General features: G+C 37.7%; 3 protein-coding genes across 4 annotated transcripts in view; 2 read left to right on the top strand and 1 right to left on the bottom strand.

Annotated features, from left to right (window-relative positions):
- Positions 1–8,062: 8,062 nt before the first annotated feature.
- LOC111437124 lies at positions 8,063–10,365 on the top strand. The gene is made up of 5 exons (XM_023074964.1): positions 8,063–8,458; positions 9,550–9,671; positions 9,746–9,837; positions 9,932–10,018; positions 10,104–10,365. Exons 1-5 carry the CDS (start codon positions 8,100–8,102, stop codon positions 10,209–10,211), a joined length of 768 nt encoding a protein of 255 aa, XP_022930732.1. The 5' UTR covers positions 8,063–8,099; the 3' UTR covers positions 10,212–10,365.
- A 786-nt stretch (positions 10,366–11,151) lies between these two features.
- Positions 11,152–12,817, top strand: LOC111437127. Its single transcript, XM_023074972.1, has 2 exons — positions 11,152–11,257; positions 11,945–12,817. Exon 2 carries the CDS (start codon positions 12,009–12,011, stop codon positions 12,441–12,443), a length of 435 nt encoding a protein of 144 aa, XP_022930740.1. The 5' UTR covers positions 11,152–11,257; positions 11,945–12,008; the 3' UTR covers positions 12,444–12,817.
- Positions 12,818–14,217: 1,400 nt separating this feature from the next.
- The window catches only part of LOC111437125 (chromatin remodeling protein EBS-like), a 4,379-nt gene continuing 959 nt past the window's right edge, over positions 14,218–17,637 (bottom strand). The window contains exons 1-6 of one of the 2 annotated variants that reach the window (XM_023074967.1): positions 17,470–17,631; positions 16,951–17,293; positions 16,764–16,832; positions 16,323–16,461; positions 15,138–15,198; positions 14,218–14,649 (exon numbers count right to left, since the gene is read on the bottom strand). In XM_023074967.1, coding sequence (XP_022930735.1) covers positions 15,172–15,198; positions 16,323–16,461; positions 16,764–16,832; positions 16,951–17,293; positions 17,470–17,542 — 651 coding nt within the window. In that variant the 5' untranslated portion in view covers positions 17,543–17,631 and the 3' untranslated portion in view covers positions 14,218–14,649; positions 15,138–15,171. Of the gene's footprint in view, positions 14,650–14,826; positions 15,199–16,322; positions 16,462–16,763; positions 16,833–16,950; positions 17,294–17,469; positions 17,632–17,637 lie in introns of those variants that run through there. The other variant, XM_023074966.1, reaches the window with a different exon arrangement.

Genomic DNA, 17,637 nt, shown 5'->3' with positions numbered 1-17,637 from the left:
CAGCTGCTCTGTAGGCTGTTGCTGCAGTTATTATGGTGGGGGCTACACGCTTGGAAGTGGCAAAATTTGGCTCTTCCTCTTTGTGATTGTAACTTAGAACCGTCTCATCTTCTTCAATTCACCGTAGTTGCTCATCATGAATTCATGATAAATTATGCCCACTAATGATCAGAGTTTGAATTTTGTCTAGTAATTTAGATTTTATTCAATGGGTCGTGTTTGATCGAATAAAGTTCAAATCTTTTACTCTTTCATTGTTTTTTTCTCAGGATTCTAGAGTGGATATTTAAATTGTGAGATTTTCAGTCGATTGGAGATTCCTTATAAGAGGTGGAAATCTCTCTCTAGTAGATGTGTTTTTAAAACCGTGAGGCTGTTGATAATACGTAACTAGTCAAATGGATAATATATGCCACCTGTGAGCTTAGGTTGTTACAAGTAGTATCAAAGTCAGATATCAGACAATGTATTAGCAAGGATGCTGGCCCCCGAGGGTGAATAGTGAGATCTCACATTGTTTAGTGTCCTTCATTTTTTTCTCAGGGTCGTAGAGTGGATATTTAAATTGTGAGATTTCTAGTCGGTTGGAGAGCGACAAAACATTCCTTATAAGATGTGGAAATCTCTCCACAGTAGATGTGTTTTTAAAACCGTGAGGCTGACGATGATAAATAACAAGTCAAAACGGATAATATCTGCCGACTGTGAGCTTAGGTTGTTACAAGTAGCATCAAGTCAGACATCAGACAGTGTATTAGCGAGGACGCTGGCACCCAGAGGGTGAATAGTGAGATCTCACATTGGTTAGAGAGGGAAACGAAATACTCCTTGGGTGTAGAAACCTTTTTTTTTAAACCGTGAGGCTGACGACAATACATAACGAGCCAAAGTAGACAATATCTGTTAGCGGTGAGGTTGAGCTATTACAAAAACATTTAACCTTTTTCTCTTTTTTTTTTGACAAGAGATGAAATATCCGTTATCGAAAGAGTAACAATCATATTATATTATATTCTTCGTTAAAAATGTAAGTCGTTCGAGAATTCAAACAATATTTAGATGTAAACCTCCAACTTTACACGGTTTGAACTCTCTCAACATTCCTAGTAATCCCTAGCTCGTTTTTTGTACGTTTTTTTTATAGTTGAGCTATTTTGATGGATTGGAATGACAAGACGATTTATACTTCTGTGCAATATTATAATATAATTAATCTCAAACCCGTTATAGGAAGTGCGACAAATATAACATATACTCGAGATTGTTGCAATTTTTGTTTATAATTGAGGTCCGGATAGGGAATCAAAATGATGATCTTAAAGGACAAATGGTAGGTTTTATTTGTTTAGAAATTGCTAGTTTTGTGGCTCAACTTATATGGCCATGGAATAATATTTTGTAATTTCTTCCCAATAAATTAAATTAAAATGATTTAATCGAATATTCTCTCACACATATTCTATTTATATTTTAAAATAATAATAACAAATAGTACTAAAAATTAAACAAACAAACAAAATTATTATATTCTTAACAAAAATATATAATTGTTTCTCCATATTATTAATTATCGTACCATATTTTAGACCACAATAGTGTTCGGGATAGCTCAAGAATCGTATGTGGTCGGAAAATATGATCCTTAGTCCATGTAAGGTAGAAGAGATATTGTCCTCTTTAGGCTTTCCCTTTCAGGCTTTAAAAGGCGTCTCTAAGGGAAGGTTTCCACACCCTTATAAATGATGGTCGAGCATGTAACGACCCAGATTCACCTCTAGGTGATATTGTCCTCTTTGGGCTTTTCCTTTCGGGCTTCCCCTCAAGGCTTTAAAACGCGTCTCTAGGGACAGGTTTCCACACCCTTATAAATGGTGGTTTGTTCTCCTCTCCAACCAATGTGGGACATTACAGAGCCACTGTGGGAACTCACCTCGAACTGGGTGGAGATTTCTCGTTTAAATGGGAATGAAGAACAGACTGAAGAGAGATTTCTCCCTGTTAGATAAATGGGTCGAAAGACGGGGATTATATTCTCGTCCCCATCCCCATCCTCACTTCGAAAAGAGACTTTTTAAATTTTATTGCAAACTCCAATCTTTGATAACACGAATGAATCAGCACCAATTAGTCAATTCTCCGTAGGAAATTCTCGCCCGTGTAATATGCATAACATGCTTTGATGCTTAAGTTAGTACTTAGACTGAAATCGCATAGAATTGAGTTAAGATAATATTAAATATCTCGATGATAAAATGAGTACCAATCTTTATTAAGTTTCTTGTCGTCTCTCAACAGATCCATATTGAACATGGTAGCAAGGATTCCACCCATGGCGATAAATATTCGACTCGATTACAACTAAGCACAACAATTTTAGAAAGTTCTTTAGCTTTTGAGCTCTCACGAAGTCAACTCAAGAACACTTCGTACACATATTTTGTCACGTGGGTTTGACCTAAATTTTCAGGAAATTTATATAAAATATATATTTTCGGTCAAATAGTTAAATGCTCGGATTTTCATCGTTTAAGTTTAAACTTAAATTAACCATATTTTATCGACTCGTTCATCATTTTAATTATAATAAAAAAAAACTATTAAACAAAAATTAATTATCTTCTAGATTGAAATGCATTAATTTCAACTTTCATTATGTCGGCAATGTTTATGAAAGAAAAGAACTTTCCACTTTGACCATTTCAAACGAAGAATAAGAAATAAATTGTTGTTTTAAGTGAGGGTATTTTCGTCCTTTTCTATTTAGAACGATGATTTGAATATCAAATTAGCGTTTTCATTTATAGTCATCGTTATTAGGGTTTCATTGAATAAAACTACAATGTTTCTACTTTTGAGAATTCCGAGCCTCGTTATTTTGAAATTCGTGTTCGGGAAGTTGCATGCTTGAACATTCAAATTCAAATCGGGATTGATCACCTCGTTCGTGGAGTATTCAACATGAGTAAAAAATCGATCTTCTTTCAAAAGAAAGACCAATCTGACTCATGAATTGTACTAACGGTATGAAAAATATTGAACCGTGAATAATCATCCATCACGATTATTGATCATCCACATCCAACTTCTGCTTTACTCAACCCTAAAGGTTCATAATGGTCAAAGATCTCGATTTTTTTTTTTTTTTTTCCAAACCTTTGCCTTTTTCTCAACTTGTTCATTATTACACTTCCTTCTCTCAAACTTCCATTTTTCCGTGTTCGGGTCGAACTTACGTTCTAATAATTCTATAGTCATCAACTCTTCCTATTCAGATTATACGCTATCGAAATCGAGGTTGATGCTTGTTTGCTTACTAGTCTATAACGTTATTTTCTTAAATCGATTTCCAAACGTTTTCTAAAACTTTCTCTTTCCCCATTTTCTAAAATCTTTTTTCAAGAACGGGACCTAGCCCAAGTTTTGACAAACGTTTTAAGCAGTTAAGAGAAATTCCAAAACGTCAAAATCTTAATACGTTATATTTGCACAAACGTGTCCTCCAATATCAAAACTAAACTTATATATATTTCAAGAGTTGAGTTGTTCGCTCATTAAAGCAGTACGTGAGCTAGGTTCAGAACGTCGTGAGACAGTTCGGTCCATCTTCGATGTGGGTGTACAGAAAGAGCTGAAGGAACCCGTCCATAACTTAACATCGGTAGAATGCTACCTTCAGTTCTGTACGTTCGAAAAAGATGTGCGTTTTTATTTAATTTTATTTTCAACAATATATTAAAATATGTAAAAAGAATATTCAACTTTTTGGAGGGATTTTTTAAGTTCAACAAAGGAATCATTTAGGGTACGAAAGTACTCAATAAACCCACTAACCAAAATGGGAACCAAGGTTTCTGAACCACTTCAGTTTTCTTTCCCCCTTTTTTTATAAAACCTTGGTCAACCAATGCCTGCTCTCCACGTGGCATCGCCTTTGTGCTCCTCAAATTACCATTTTACCCTCTATCGGCTCGGTTCTATTTTCTTTCGTTTAGGTTGGACTACCATAAGGTCTAAATCGAAGCTAAACACAAATTATGTACTAACGCTATATCATACGAAGCTGAACTCGGATGTGAATTTAGGGTTAGGATGTGTTACCTTTTTTAGCGTAACTCGTGTTCGAGAGAAAATGGGGTTTCCATAATAAGACACGTAAGCCATAAGAAATCTGTGGTTTAACCTTCTGAGACGAGTATGTTTTTAATCGAGCACTTGTGCCTAACCAAACATGTAGGGTTCTTGAAAATTTCGTATGACGCTCGTTTAACAGTGCATCGGGTACGATGTACAGATTCAATCATTACATAATCAATCGTTACGAGCTGAAATACGTGCAATTTCGAAACATTCAATGACATTCAGTGAATGTTAATAACGTAATTAATGGATACAGAATTAGTTCGATGATTCAACGTTACTTTCTTTATTATAAAACGTTAACCGACGGTGTTTTAGAATATAAGCATCGCCTTAGCGATCATCATGTGTTTGATTAATTTCCCCCTTAATCAAGTGTGTTGGCATATCAAATCTTTGACTTTTTTCCTTTTTTTTAATGACTAAACTACCTCCCATCCCTCTTGATTCCTCACGTTAAATCAAATGGCAAGACCTCGTAATTTTACTCCTAAAACAAGGGTATTTCCGTCTTTTTTCGCTTTCTTCCTTTCGACTTACTTTTTCATGTTAGTCAGTGAGTGTTTAATCCCCTACATGTCGCTTCAGAATTTAATGATGTGACCCCACATCATGTCCTTCAAACCAAACCCCCAATTTCCACGGTCCAGATTAACTCATCAAAACTCCATTCAACGGCTGAGATCAGTCAAAAACAGATTTTAAATGTTTACGTATACACCGGAACAAAACCCCCCCTCACTGATCTTATATATCACAAATCTGGACGGCTAAAAATTCAAACCTTCTAACATGACTCATTTCCACCTCCGCCTCCTCCTCCCCATTCTTCTTCTCCTCCTCACTCCGACCACCGCCGCCACCGCCGCCGTCCGGCCAAGGATTTCGTTGAGAAAACAAGTGACTTTCCGGCCATCTTCACCGTCGACAACCAAACCCATAGACTTCGAAGATCAGAAGCGAAGAGTCCCCACAGGTTCGAATCCTCTACACAACAAACGGTGATGATTATTTCACAAGCTTCTCAAATTAAAAGTATTATTATTATTTTTTTAAATTTTTAAAAATTATTTTCTTGATAGAAATTAATCTATAAAAAAATTTGTAAGAAAACCCATGTAGAAATTTTTTGTATTATTATTATTATTATTATTATTATTGTATATTAAATAAATAGAGAAATTTTCATTATTATAATTATAACTCTTCCTGCTTTACTTACGTGGAATTATTACTCTTTAAGATCATCATCGTGGTTGCATGTAGAAAATGTCTTTCTCAAGCTATCTCATCTTTCTTTCTCTTCAAATGGTAAAAAAAAGTAACATAAAGTCGAGCCATGCATGTTCGTTAAACTCTCGAGATCGATCGAACCATCGACTTTTGAATGTAATCGTAATAGCTCAAGTTTACAGTTAGTAAATATTGTCTACTTTGACCCGTTACGTATCATCGTCAGTCTCATAGTTATAAAACTCGTCAGTTAGGGAAAGATTTTCACACCCTTGTAAAAAATGTTTGGTTCCTCTCTTCAATATAAGATCTCATGGTGTGGAAACCTTACCCTAACAAAAGGGTTTCAAAACCGTGAGGGCAATGACGATATATAATGGGCCAAAGTGGATGATATGGAATGGGCTGTTACAAATAGTATAGAGTCAGATATTGAGTGGTGTGCCAACGAGTACGCTGACCTCCAAGAAGGATGGATGGTGAGATCTCGTATCGGTTGAATAGAGGAACGAAGTATTCCTTACAAGGGTGTGGAAACCTTTCCTTGACATGTTTTAAAATTGTGAGATTGACGACGATACGTAATAAGCCAAAGTAAACAGATATCTACTAGCGGTGAACTTAAACTGTTACAGTGATTGTTGTCTTATGCAATGAGTTATGAACTCGAGGGTTTTTTAGCGATTTCCCAATCCGCCATTAATGTAAGAAAACCTGCAACTTTTAATGCTGAAATTGAATACCCTTAATTTCCCACAACAACCATGCAATTAAATACCCATCTTCTTCATCCATAATCATGGCCATCGATGGTTCAGAGGGAATAAAATGTATGTTGGGCGTATGAATCTCTAAAAGATCTCAGCTTTTTCATTAAGGTTACCAAAATAGGGCTAAGCTTAAAGCCTTCATATATCAAAGACATCAACTTTGTCATTAAAAGCTACAAAGCTAGGCTAAGGTTGAAGCCTTAGGTATGCCAATAGACCTCATTTAATAGATTTCACAACTTAAACCCGAAACCCTAATTTCTCTCTATTGCATCTCGTGGTGCAAAATTGGTCGAGAACGACATGTCTGACGAGTTATCAACTTTACTAATAAAGGGTCACTTGGTTTCGTCATTTCTTGGTGATTCAGTAGCTGACGTTATGTGAGATCCCACATCGGTTGGAGAAGAGAACGAAGCATTCTTTGTAAGATCCCACCTCAGTAGCTGACGAGTAATCAACTTTACTAATAAAGGGTCATTTGGTTTCGTCATTTGGTGACGTTACGTGAGATCCCACATCGGTTGGAGAGAAGAACGAAGCATCCCTTATAAGGGTGTAGAAACCTTTCCCTAATAGATACATTTTAAAATCATGAGGCTGATGACGATATGTAACGGGCCAAAACGAACAATATCTACTTTTATCTATAAGATCGTAAGGAATAATGTCGAGTTTAGAGTTGGAATTTGGTGAGTGAAGTGGTGGAAGTGGTGGGAATGGTCCACAACCAGGCTTTTCTCCCCTTCCTTTTGTGTTGAGGATGTGTGTATATGCGCGCATGTAAAACTCAACTCATTTGAGCAAATTATTGTGTGGTTGAATAGAATTTTATCATCTTTTTGCACCCATAAGTCAAATGAGGGAATGCCATTATAAGATCCTTTTTCAATCTTTCACCAAATCCTTTTCGGGTTTTGTTAATAAGTAATCTTCATGATCCTGTTCGTGAACCGTTCGTGGTGTCTTTGAAAGCAACATTCGTCAATCGCTAATCAATATCGTTTATAATTGAGACTAGGACGATATATCTAATCATCTTCGAACCTCCAGATTTTGACACTATATATCCGCTAATTCTGTGTAACATAGGGTTAAAAAACTAAGGTTAAACCTAATAAGTAAAAGTTGACATATTTTCAACGCAACCCAACTCGAAAAATAGAGAGTTGAACTGAATTGGATTGTCGGGTTGTTTTTCTTTTTAATTATTTTTAAAAAAAATTACTCATGAGTCACGACACATCACTAACATCAGTTACAAACTCAAAACAAAAATCTAACCCAAATCAACCTTCGTAGTTTGAATTAGTTAGTCGAGGTTGGTCGGATTCCCGAATCATATGAACACCCTTATTAAATTTTCACACCTCTCTTACATATTTCTATTTTTTACGACAAAATAAAAATAAAAAATAAAAAACCTCCATTTTCTTTGAATATATAATTTTTTTATTAAAAAAAAACATTATGGTAATCTTCATCTTCAAGCCCAAGAAAAGATGAGATCTTTTTGTGGTGCTTGTCCTCCAAGAAGAACAAATTTGGACTTTTCAACATTTTAATTACTAATTAATTAATTAATTAATTAATTAATAGGTGTTAATATTGACCACTAAGCTTTTTCCTTTTTTTATTTATTTTTTATTGATATTTTAGAGAGAGAAACACTTCATTGATGATAATGTTGAGAGTATTAAACAAATATGTCATAGTCTTTAAAATAAATATAAATATTAAATTTAAATTAAAAATTAATAAATACTTTTATTTACATAATGCAATTATTATTTTTAAATATTATAATTTAAAAAGATTAAAAAAAATACATGAGGACTAAAACGTAAATTTAACAATAAATAAATAAATTAGAATACTATAAATACAGCTGTACTGCCACATCACCCGCCATTACACCAACGGAAATTTGAAAAATTAGCACACGCAAAAGAGGGAACGATGAGTTTTTTGGCCGGAAGATTGGCCGGGAAGGAGGCGGCATACTTCATTCAGGAATCGAAACAAGCGGTCGGCCGCCTTGCTCAGAAGAATGCCGCCCAGAAACCACCGGCACAACCACCGTCTTCGGCCCAGAAACCACCGGACGGTGAATCTCAAGCCGACATTCTTCCAGAGGTTTTGAGGCACTCTCTGCCGTCTAAAATCTTCCGGGAGGAATCGGTGAACTCCAATGGATCCTTCTCTACTTCGAAATGGGTTCTTCCTTCTAACCCTAATTATCGGTCTGTATCTTTGGATGCTCTGAACCCTCTTAGGGCTTTTCTCTCACTTCCCCAGGTTACGTTCGGCCCCAAAAGGTTCGTTTCTGAAGTGGATTAGGGTTTAAGCTTTGATTGAATGAACTGGATTTATTTGCTTTCTTTGTTGTGGATATTGAGAAGGAATTTGGTTTCTGGGACTCTGTATAGCCATTTGCTTTGAATTGAACATACAGTAGGTGGCGCTGGATTCATCTTTTGTTGTCTGATTCCTGGTTTGTCTAATAGGTAGTGCGTTTTGAGTTGTGTTATTGACATTGGGATCTCACAATCTACTCCCTTCGGGGCTCAACATCCTCGTTGGCATTCGTTCCCTTCTCCAATCGATGTGGGATCCCTCAATCTACCCTCCTTTGGGGCTCAATGTCCTTGCTGACACACCGCCTCGTGTCCACTCCCCCTTCAGAGCGAACATCGCTCGGTGTCTGGATTTCTAGCTCTGATACCATTTGTAACAGCACAATCTCACTGCTAGCAAATATTGTCCTCTTTGAGCTTTTCCTTTCAGGTTTCCCTTTATTGTTTTAAAACATGTCTACTAGGGAGAGATTTTCATGCCCTTGTACAAAATGTTTCGTTCTCTTTCCTAACCAATGTGGGATCTCACCATTCACCCCCCTTCGGGACCTAGCGTCCTTGGTGGTACTCGTTCCCTTCTCCAATTGATGTGGGACCCCCCAATCCACCCCCTTTGGGGCCCAACGTCCTCACTGGCACACCGACTTATGCCCACTCCTATTTGGGGTTCAGCCTCTTCGTTGGCACACCGCCTCATGTCCATTTGTAATAGCTCAAGCCCACCGCTAGCAAATAGTGTCCTCTTTGGGCTTTCTTCCAAAGTTTTAAAACGCGTCTGCTAGGAAGACGTTTCCACACCCTTATAAAGGATGCATCGTTCTCTTCCCCAACCGATATGAGATCTCACCGTTTATAACACTTTCTACGGAGTGTTGTTCCATCCTTATTTGTGGACAAGTAAAGAAGGCCTCCTCCCATTTGGCTGGTGGCTTTTATGGCTTGAGGAACATAGGAGAGTTTTGGTGGCTGTGGGACACAACTAAGTTCAATACTTCCCTGTGTCCTTATCTAACATAAGTTAGATAACAACAACCTTTTTCTCTTATCTTCAGGTGGGAATTGCCTCAATACGAAAACTCAGTAGTGGCCTCAACAGCCAACGACTTAAGAACCGACAAGCACACCTCTATTAATCCTAAGAAGTTGAAGGCTGCTGCTGAAGGCCTTACAAATGGTAACCCTCCAAATGAAACAACTCTGTTTCTCTATCCCTCATCCTAATCAGCAGAGCTTTGGTTTCCCATGTAGTTGGAAAGGCATTTGGTGTATCTACTGCGCTTGTCTTTGGTGGCTCCACCTTCATCTTTGGGTTCACCATGTCCAAGCTAGACCTCAACAATGTAAACATGGATTCAACCTCTTATCTCTTCATAATCTTTGTATATGCACATATATTTCCGTTAAACTCGGGTCGTGGAAACGTCGTTTTCGCAGGCCGATGAGATTCAACAAAAAGGAAGAAGCATGTTTGAACCAAAGATAGAGATGGTTAGAGAGCAACTAGCTCCCCTCAAAGTCTGGGTATGTCATTATCATTTGTGATCCACACAGCATTCTCCCCTGTTGCGTGTTCGTTATCTAACCAGGGTTGTTTTTCGAGTTCTAGGCTGATGATATGTCGAAGAAATGGCGTGTTGAGAGAAATGGCGATATGAAAGAGAAGCCTCTCATAAAGGAACTATCAAAGATTTTGGGTTCTAAGACTCCCAACTGAACTGTATAATTTTTCTTGACCTTCTGTTGTTTATCTTGTATGTCTGTAAATGATAAGTGTAGAATGCTACTGCTTGCTAGCTAAGTTTATATAGAAGTTCCATGTTGATTTTATGCCTGAGGTTGAAAATATAAGACGTTCCAAGTTCTTGTCTGCAGCCCGATACACCGCCCAAACCCACTCTTAGCGGATATTGTCCTCTTTGTCTTTCCCTTTCGGGCTTCCCCTTAAGATTTTAAAACACGCTTTCTCACATCACAATCCACCCCATTTGGGTCTCGCTGGGACACTACTAGGTCTCTGGCTCTAATGCCATTTGTCGCGCTCCAAGCAGACAGCTAGCATATATTGTTCTCTTTGTATTTTTCCTTTTGGACTTCCCCTCATGGGTTTACAACACGAGTATCAGGGAGAGGTTTCCACATCCTTGTAAAGAATACTTCGTTCCCCTCTCCACTAGAAGTAATGTAATCGAGCAGAAGGGTTACCTGGGTTCGAGAAGAGGTGAGTTGGGCTTTCATATGAGCTTGAATTCTTGGGTTATGGGGGCTCGCCCACTCTTGGTCTATGAAACAACGATCTTCCTTTTGGGGTTCGCAGGCCGAAGACTGTGCGGTCTGAGATGAACAGAGAACATGGCTGTGGAATTGGAAGATGGTCTATTAATTAAACTTTCAATTTTATAATTATAATCTTTTAATTTTGTGTAATTTTAAAAAATATTTAATAAATACAAATTTATTAGACGAGTGATAATTATTTATTATTTATTTTTTATTTTTAAAATTAATTCTATAAACACATTATTTTAAAACTAAAAACAATAGTTTATTTTTAGAATTTGGCAATATAGTAATTTTAAGAAAAAAAAAATGATTTCTAGAAATAATTTGGAAACTGGTAGTCCCGGTTTCCGGTAAAAACTTCCCGCCACTGACGTGGAAAAGCTGAGCCATTCTGTCGAATTGGATAAACCTTCGCTCGAGGGTTTTAGGGATTGCTTCGACCCTGTAACTTGGATCGTCTTCATTTCTTCAAATTCGCAGGTAATTATCCAAATTTTCTCTATGTTTCTGATTACACCAGCGTAATTTTACCTGCGTTGGTAATCTAGCAATTGATGGAGTTGGAGTATGTTCCATTAATGGATAAAGTTTCCCGTTTCTCCGGGTGGAGGATTTTATCCATCTGAATTTATTTTTCTTTTTCTTTTTCTGTGCCGGTTCAGTTTGATATTGCTTCTTTTATGCATTCTTTAGCCTCTCTATGGTTTTGGTTTGGGGGAATCGTAGGAGAAGGAGAATTTTCGGTGATGGGAAATAGCCATTTCTGCTTACTTGAGCTTGAACTTGTGTGGTTATTTTAGTGGAGTCTGATGCAACTGAAGAAATTTCCGGTGGGAAAATTTGTTCATCAATGCACTGATTCATCTAAAAACATGCCTCTCTATGATTGTGACTGCCTTTCTTAAACCTGCTTATTGGAGATTTGTTATTTTACCTATCAATAATGAAAGTTTCGTGGGTCTGGAATGACACCATAAAGGCTCAATTAGATGTTAGAAATTCTGTATGAATACCCAGAAATAGAACAGAGAAAATCCACGAAGACTGAGAGAGCCCAAGTGCAAACGAGCTGACAAATTAAGTAAATAGTTAAGGTTGTGGAGTAATTATGGTAGCATCTATATGTGGAACATTTTAACACCTCAAAATTTGTATTGATCCTTGCAGAGCTTCAGAACAACCTTGGGCTTCTTTAACTCTTCTTGAAGGTAGTATTTATATAGTGTCAAGCATGGCGAGTATGCTTGCTGCTCCTACAATGGCGACATTCCGTGTGAATATAGGGAGCAAGAACCATACAAAGTCAAATTCTACCATCAAGGGATCTCTCAAAATTAGGGCTATGCGCATAGAGAAACCTCTTGAGGAGTTATACAATGTGAGAGTTGAACGTAAGGTATCAGAGGAACGGCTTTCCCAGCTAGGAGTTTCGAGGTGGTCGACATGGAAGACGGGGAAGTGTAAATTGCCATGGGACTGGCAAGCAGATCAACTGGTTTACATTGAGGAAGGTGAAGTGAGAGTAGTTCCTGAGGGGAGCAAGCAGTACATGAGTTTCGTGGCTGGTGACCTCGTTCGTTACCCAAAGTGGTTCGAAGCTGACCTTTTTTTCAATGGACCGTATCAAGAGCGTTACTGTTTCAAAGCATATGGTGATGACTACTAGTCGTTGCATCGCCCACGAAAAGTTTCAGTTTCTTGTTTCTAGACTGCCCTCGGTTCTCTTTTTGCTGGAAATATGTTTCATGAACATTTTCTTGCAGTTTGTGCTCATGGCTTGCCCCAAATCAGTAGCTTCTTAGAGGCTCTCTCCTTGTTGTTATGATTCTTGAAATCCTTTGGAAGATTATGCTTGGAAAGGCAGATTTGCATGAACAGCTATGTAACAATGTTGAATTGGCATTTAACTGGATATTCGATAGAAACTCGGTTGTTGTAACTTCAGAGTCTACAAGTTCCTTCGGGATCTTCATTTTAATTGTTGAGATCAAAAGATGAAGAGATTTTATTTTTCATGAATTATTTCTTAGATGGGGATCAGACAATCGACTTTTGAAATCGTAAATTTAATGTCAATCGAGTGTATGTATCAACCAGATTATCACGTTGAGACCTACCAGTGCATGTTAGGTCGTGTCGAGTCAAATCAGCTCTATTTTTGGTCTCTGATCAATACCAATTTAGTTGCTCGATCAAGCGTAGATGCTTATAACTCACAGATCTGTAGATGCTTATATAGTGTACCTTAAGGAGCTGCTGGATCAAGCGTAGATGCTTATACTATAGTGTACCTTTGCTAGAATAAGGATTAAAGTAGATGATTCAGCTCATTATCTCTACTAGCATGATTTCAATTGCTAAATCTTTTGCAGGCTCTTTTGAATAATGCTACTGTGGAGACGGATGATCCTGATTTGCGTTATCGTGCGTATATCTATTGGTGTCTCCTATCGACTGATCCAGAGGTTGTGTTCCAAAACATGTCTCAAGGTCCTCCAAGCTCACTTTTGCAGGTAGCTGTGAAGAACAATCAGCATCCAGTGTGGTATTTCAATGATAAAATTTCTATGCACATTTTCTTCGCCGAGGATGGGACGATGGAGCGTACAAACTTTCTCGAGGTAAAAAATGATATAGAAACAGTAGAATGCACACTTCAACTGTTCATCTTCTCTGTGGCATTAACTATCTTTTTCATTTCGGACTTGGAGGTCCCTTCCAGATTCGAATGAAGTTTCTAGAGATTTTTCGACCATTCTTATAAACAATGTTGACGGCATTGTCGACCGACTGGCTGCAACGAACATGTTCTTCATTGTCAAAACAAAGCATGCGAACCAGGATGTTTTCTACTTCTCTACAAAATTCCTCAGAGGAATCCCTTTGTTGATTGAAATGCGCCATCAAAACTCCAAACATTGATATGGCTCCACTCCTCTTTGAAGCCTTAGAGACCCTTCTCAAGGAATGATCCCAAGTGTGTGTTCTTCATATTCTTCTTTAACATTGTTTTTCTTTTTTCCCTCACCCTCTTAGGTCTGAGTAATCGATCATTCTCTGTTAATACATTAACATCAACTTAATAGAAAGATTAATTGTGCTAAGTATCGATTTTATACTTCCCAAACAATTGGCAATTGCCAAAGGCTTTCATTTAGAACTCGAGACATATGGTTAAATTACAAATTTAGCCCTTGTAATTTGAAGAAAGTTAAATTTTAATCTCGTTAGAATTTTATTCTTATAGTTCGACAGAGATCAATAATAACATTTAAAACGATAAACTAGATTAGAATAAAGCTGTAGCTGAACAGAGTAATTCCCAGATTTGTGCTAGTTTCGACCATTTTTCTTAATTTCGATGATAAGGGTCGTCTCGAGTTTACCAGTAGAGCAGTAATACAAAGAGAACGTGGGCACAGATAAAAGGCACATGAATGTATATATAAAATTTACCCATAGAAGAAGGAATTAAATTCATGTTCTTACTCGAATATTCACCAAGTTTCTTTGGATGGTGAGAATTGGGGATGAGAGATCATAAATAGAGAATGAGAATATGCTATCAAAGTTGGTGAGGAATTTCAGAGCTCAATGGCGGCTATATAACGGCTGCATTGCTTGGAAATGGAAGTCAACAACATAATCAAATCTGTCCAGTGCACCATTTTACCTAGAAAATGCTTCATGACCATGGCCAATCTTATCTAGAAGAGGAACATGGTGATCAGATCAGAAGGAAGAAGCAACAAGCTTTGGTGCATTGTCCAAACACAAGTCACAAAGTTGGCAAAACTTTATAGCTGCCATGGACGAACGAACCAACCAACCAACCTCCATATACTCTTCTGGCTTCAAGATCCAAGCACCACCTGCAATATAAGAAGCATAGCAGCAATCTAACATTCTTTCATGGATGCGGCTGTAAAAGATGCCACTGCTAGACCGAGCTCGCTCCAAACAACCCATCATTGTCCTTTCTCTTCACCAAAAAGGCGAAACTAGAAAAAATAATAATGAAGGGGAGCTTGGAACAGTTCAATATACTCTGAAGAAAAGCCAGAACTAAGCAAATTACAACAAATCCAGACACTTTCTGTCCTACGTCTTTCTACTTCCGTGCAAATGTTTCTCAAAGTTAAGCACTTAAATAAATTAACCGCAGTTTTTCGCATCGTGCAGCCACGACTACAAACACAGATCACAGTATTGCCCCGCTGGTTTAGCACACGTAAATGTATTTGAACATTGTAGTTTTAAAAAAAAGAACCTCTGGTTTGTGCGAGCACAATATCTTATCTTCACTGTACATTTCCACAACATCGACATTAACAGAAACTAAAGGCGCAGGAAATCGCACCTCCTTGTCACTTCCATGAACCTTCATCAGCCAATCATCTCTTCCGACGCTTTGGTTCCACCTAGCATGAGAATTCAACATGAGAATCCATATTTCTGTTTCATTGCCTAAATCCTTTCACAATAAATAAAAACCAGAGAGCACGAGACAGAAATTCAGTGTGTTACACTGCCTCTGACCCTTTTACACCAAACATTGGGGATTGTCCCAAATCAGTTGTTCACTAATACTACACTATGTTCAACACAGAGTTGACTCAGAGTTCCAATAGTCGACTCAGAGAAACTTAAAACGAAGTCGTCAAGAGTTGCTTAAAAACTTGAAACAACATGGTAACTTTAGAGCTCCAATAGTCGACTCAGAGTTGCTTAAAAACGACAAACTTTAGAGCTCCAATACAACCAAAGTCATCAAGAAGAAAATGTAGCACCAAATGTGAACTACTCGTGCACAAAGGGCAGTCCGGGAGGGAAGAGTATTCCTAGGCAAAACAAAAGGTTTGAATGTGCCTTCTAGTGCACATCAATTAATCAACTTCAATTATGTGTCATTTCATATTTTATTGATTGCAACCTAACCAAATAAGCATAAATACAGTACCACTATCCAGTTAGAGACAAAGGAGTACCAACTAAAATGAAGTTATCAATCAACCTAAACCAAATTGTGTTCAAGACCTATATTATGCAATGAGTTTCCCAAAGCAAGTTTCATAGAATGTGTTACGGCCCAAACCCACCATTAGCAAATATTGTCCTCTTTGGGTTTTCCTTTTTGGGCTCCCTCAAAGTTTTTAAACGCATCTGCTAGGGATAGGTTTCCACATCCTTAAAAGAATGCTTCTCTCCAATTGATGTGGGATCTCACAGAATGCATACAAGAATTACCCTAATAGGACTTCAAACTTCAGCCTAGCAGCACATAACGAGAATTCAGTAGTCTACACAAAAAATCTCCATGATAATAAAATTTAGCAAAAGCATAAATGTTAGATTTCTTTTATTGGCATTTCTTGCCAACATCATCACTTTGCTTATAGGCATACCAGTTATTGAATTTCTAATGGTTTGACCAGAAGAGGCACATAATGTTCTCAAGTAATTCTGCAGCTCCTCTACATTTTAACATAAGTCATACGATTTTAGCAGTATTTCTCTCATGTAAAGATGAATCAACATCCCTTACCTTAGCCTCAGCAGAAGGTGATACTGGAAATGCATTCGAGGACCTTTTCGCATCATTTTCTGAGGAACAATCTGAACACAAAAAGTTATCCAACTTCTTTGCTTCGTCAATGGTCATTCCCATGCATGATGGATGAAACCTGCAAAACATATATGTTAGTTTAGAGAGGACGAGAAAACAAGGCTTTCCATCTCCACATTCTTGTTCACATTTTGGTGCATCACCCTAACAATGGCACAACAAGTTATTGAACAGAGTGCCTATCTTTAAAATTCCAAGAAAAACCGACATATAATAGCCTGCAACGGGTGAACAACACGACACTATCTCCAAACAAAAGCTACATAACGAAGTTATAAAACAAGCAAGCATCAGATTATCCTCCCTAAATTTGCACCCAAGGAAACAAAGCACATAGCTGCAAAAGTAGGTTGAGATTACCAATCTTTGCATCCCTCACACTGAACCATAAGGTCATCTGGGTTGTATGGCATCTCACATTTACAATACCTGCAATTAAAAAAAAGAACCCAAAACACAGATAAACCACAAATTTTCTTATATAATTACCAACATGAGATTGCTTTAGTAGAAACATGTAAGGAACAAGGTACACCATAGAACTCACACAGCTACACGGTCTGGTGTGAAACCGCCAGTGGCAGCCTTGTACTCGAATCTGCAAAAGTAGTCCTCTGCACCAACATTATCAAGTTTGGTATAATTTTTAAAAGAGTGCACCGTGCATTTTCCCTCTATAGTGTGAGCACTCTGAACATCAAAATGGTCCGAGAGAAAAAGCTCTTTAGCACCATGGAACTGCCTTCGTCCTCCAATTGATTCTTCCGGCCGATAATACCACCGAACCCGAACCTTCACATTGTTGCGATGATCAGCTTCAATTTTCTCAACGCGAGCAACGTATGGAGGCTTATCGGAGTCGGACGGTCGCATTAACACACAATCACCAGCTGCAACAACCACAGAAATGCAATTCCAAAAATCAATGAACACTCACCAGAAGCAACCAAAAGCAATTGCAGAAAATGCAAACCAATTAAGCGTCGCTTTGAACACAAAAACAAAAGAAGAAGACGAAGAACAAGAGGAAGAACAAAAATCATGTTTGTTCCCAAAGAGACAATACGTCGAACAATTTTGTTGGTGCCTTTGATGGTGTATGAATCAAGATCTTTCTTCCCTGGTTTAGTCTTGGCCATGAATTAACCCCGCTAATAATCTAAGATACTGTTCGAGTCGCAACGCTACAGAAGATTAAAAACAAAAAAAAAAAAAAAAAAAAAAAAAAAAAAAA

Source organism: Cucurbita moschata, unplaced genomic scaffold, assembly GCF_002738365.1.
Source record: "Cucurbita moschata cultivar Rifu unplaced genomic scaffold, Cmos_1.0 Cmo_Scf00062, whole genome shotgun sequence".
Lineage (NCBI taxonomy): Eukaryota > Viridiplantae > Streptophyta > Magnoliopsida > Cucurbitales > Cucurbitaceae > Cucurbita > Cucurbita moschata.
Note: the sequence above shows the minus strand (reverse complement) of the source record. Positions and strands in the feature narration are given on the sequence as shown.

Coding starts and splice junctions, on each gene's coding strand:
- LOC111437124 (XM_023074964.1), top strand. CDS start 8,100: ATGAGTTTTTTGGCCGGAAGATTGGCCGGGAAGGAGGCGGCATACTTC. Junction 8,459..9,549: donor GTTACGTTCGGCCCCAAAAG/GTTCGTTTCTGA, acceptor TCTTATCTTCAG/GTGGGAATTGCCTCAATACG. Junction 9,838..9,931: donor CCAAGCTAGACCTCAACAAT/GTAAACATGGAT, acceptor TCGTTTTCGCAG/GCCGATGAGATTCAACAAAA.
- LOC111437127 (XM_023074972.1), top strand. CDS start 12,009: ATGGCGAGTATGCTTGCTGCTCCTACAATGGCGACATTCCGTGTGAAT.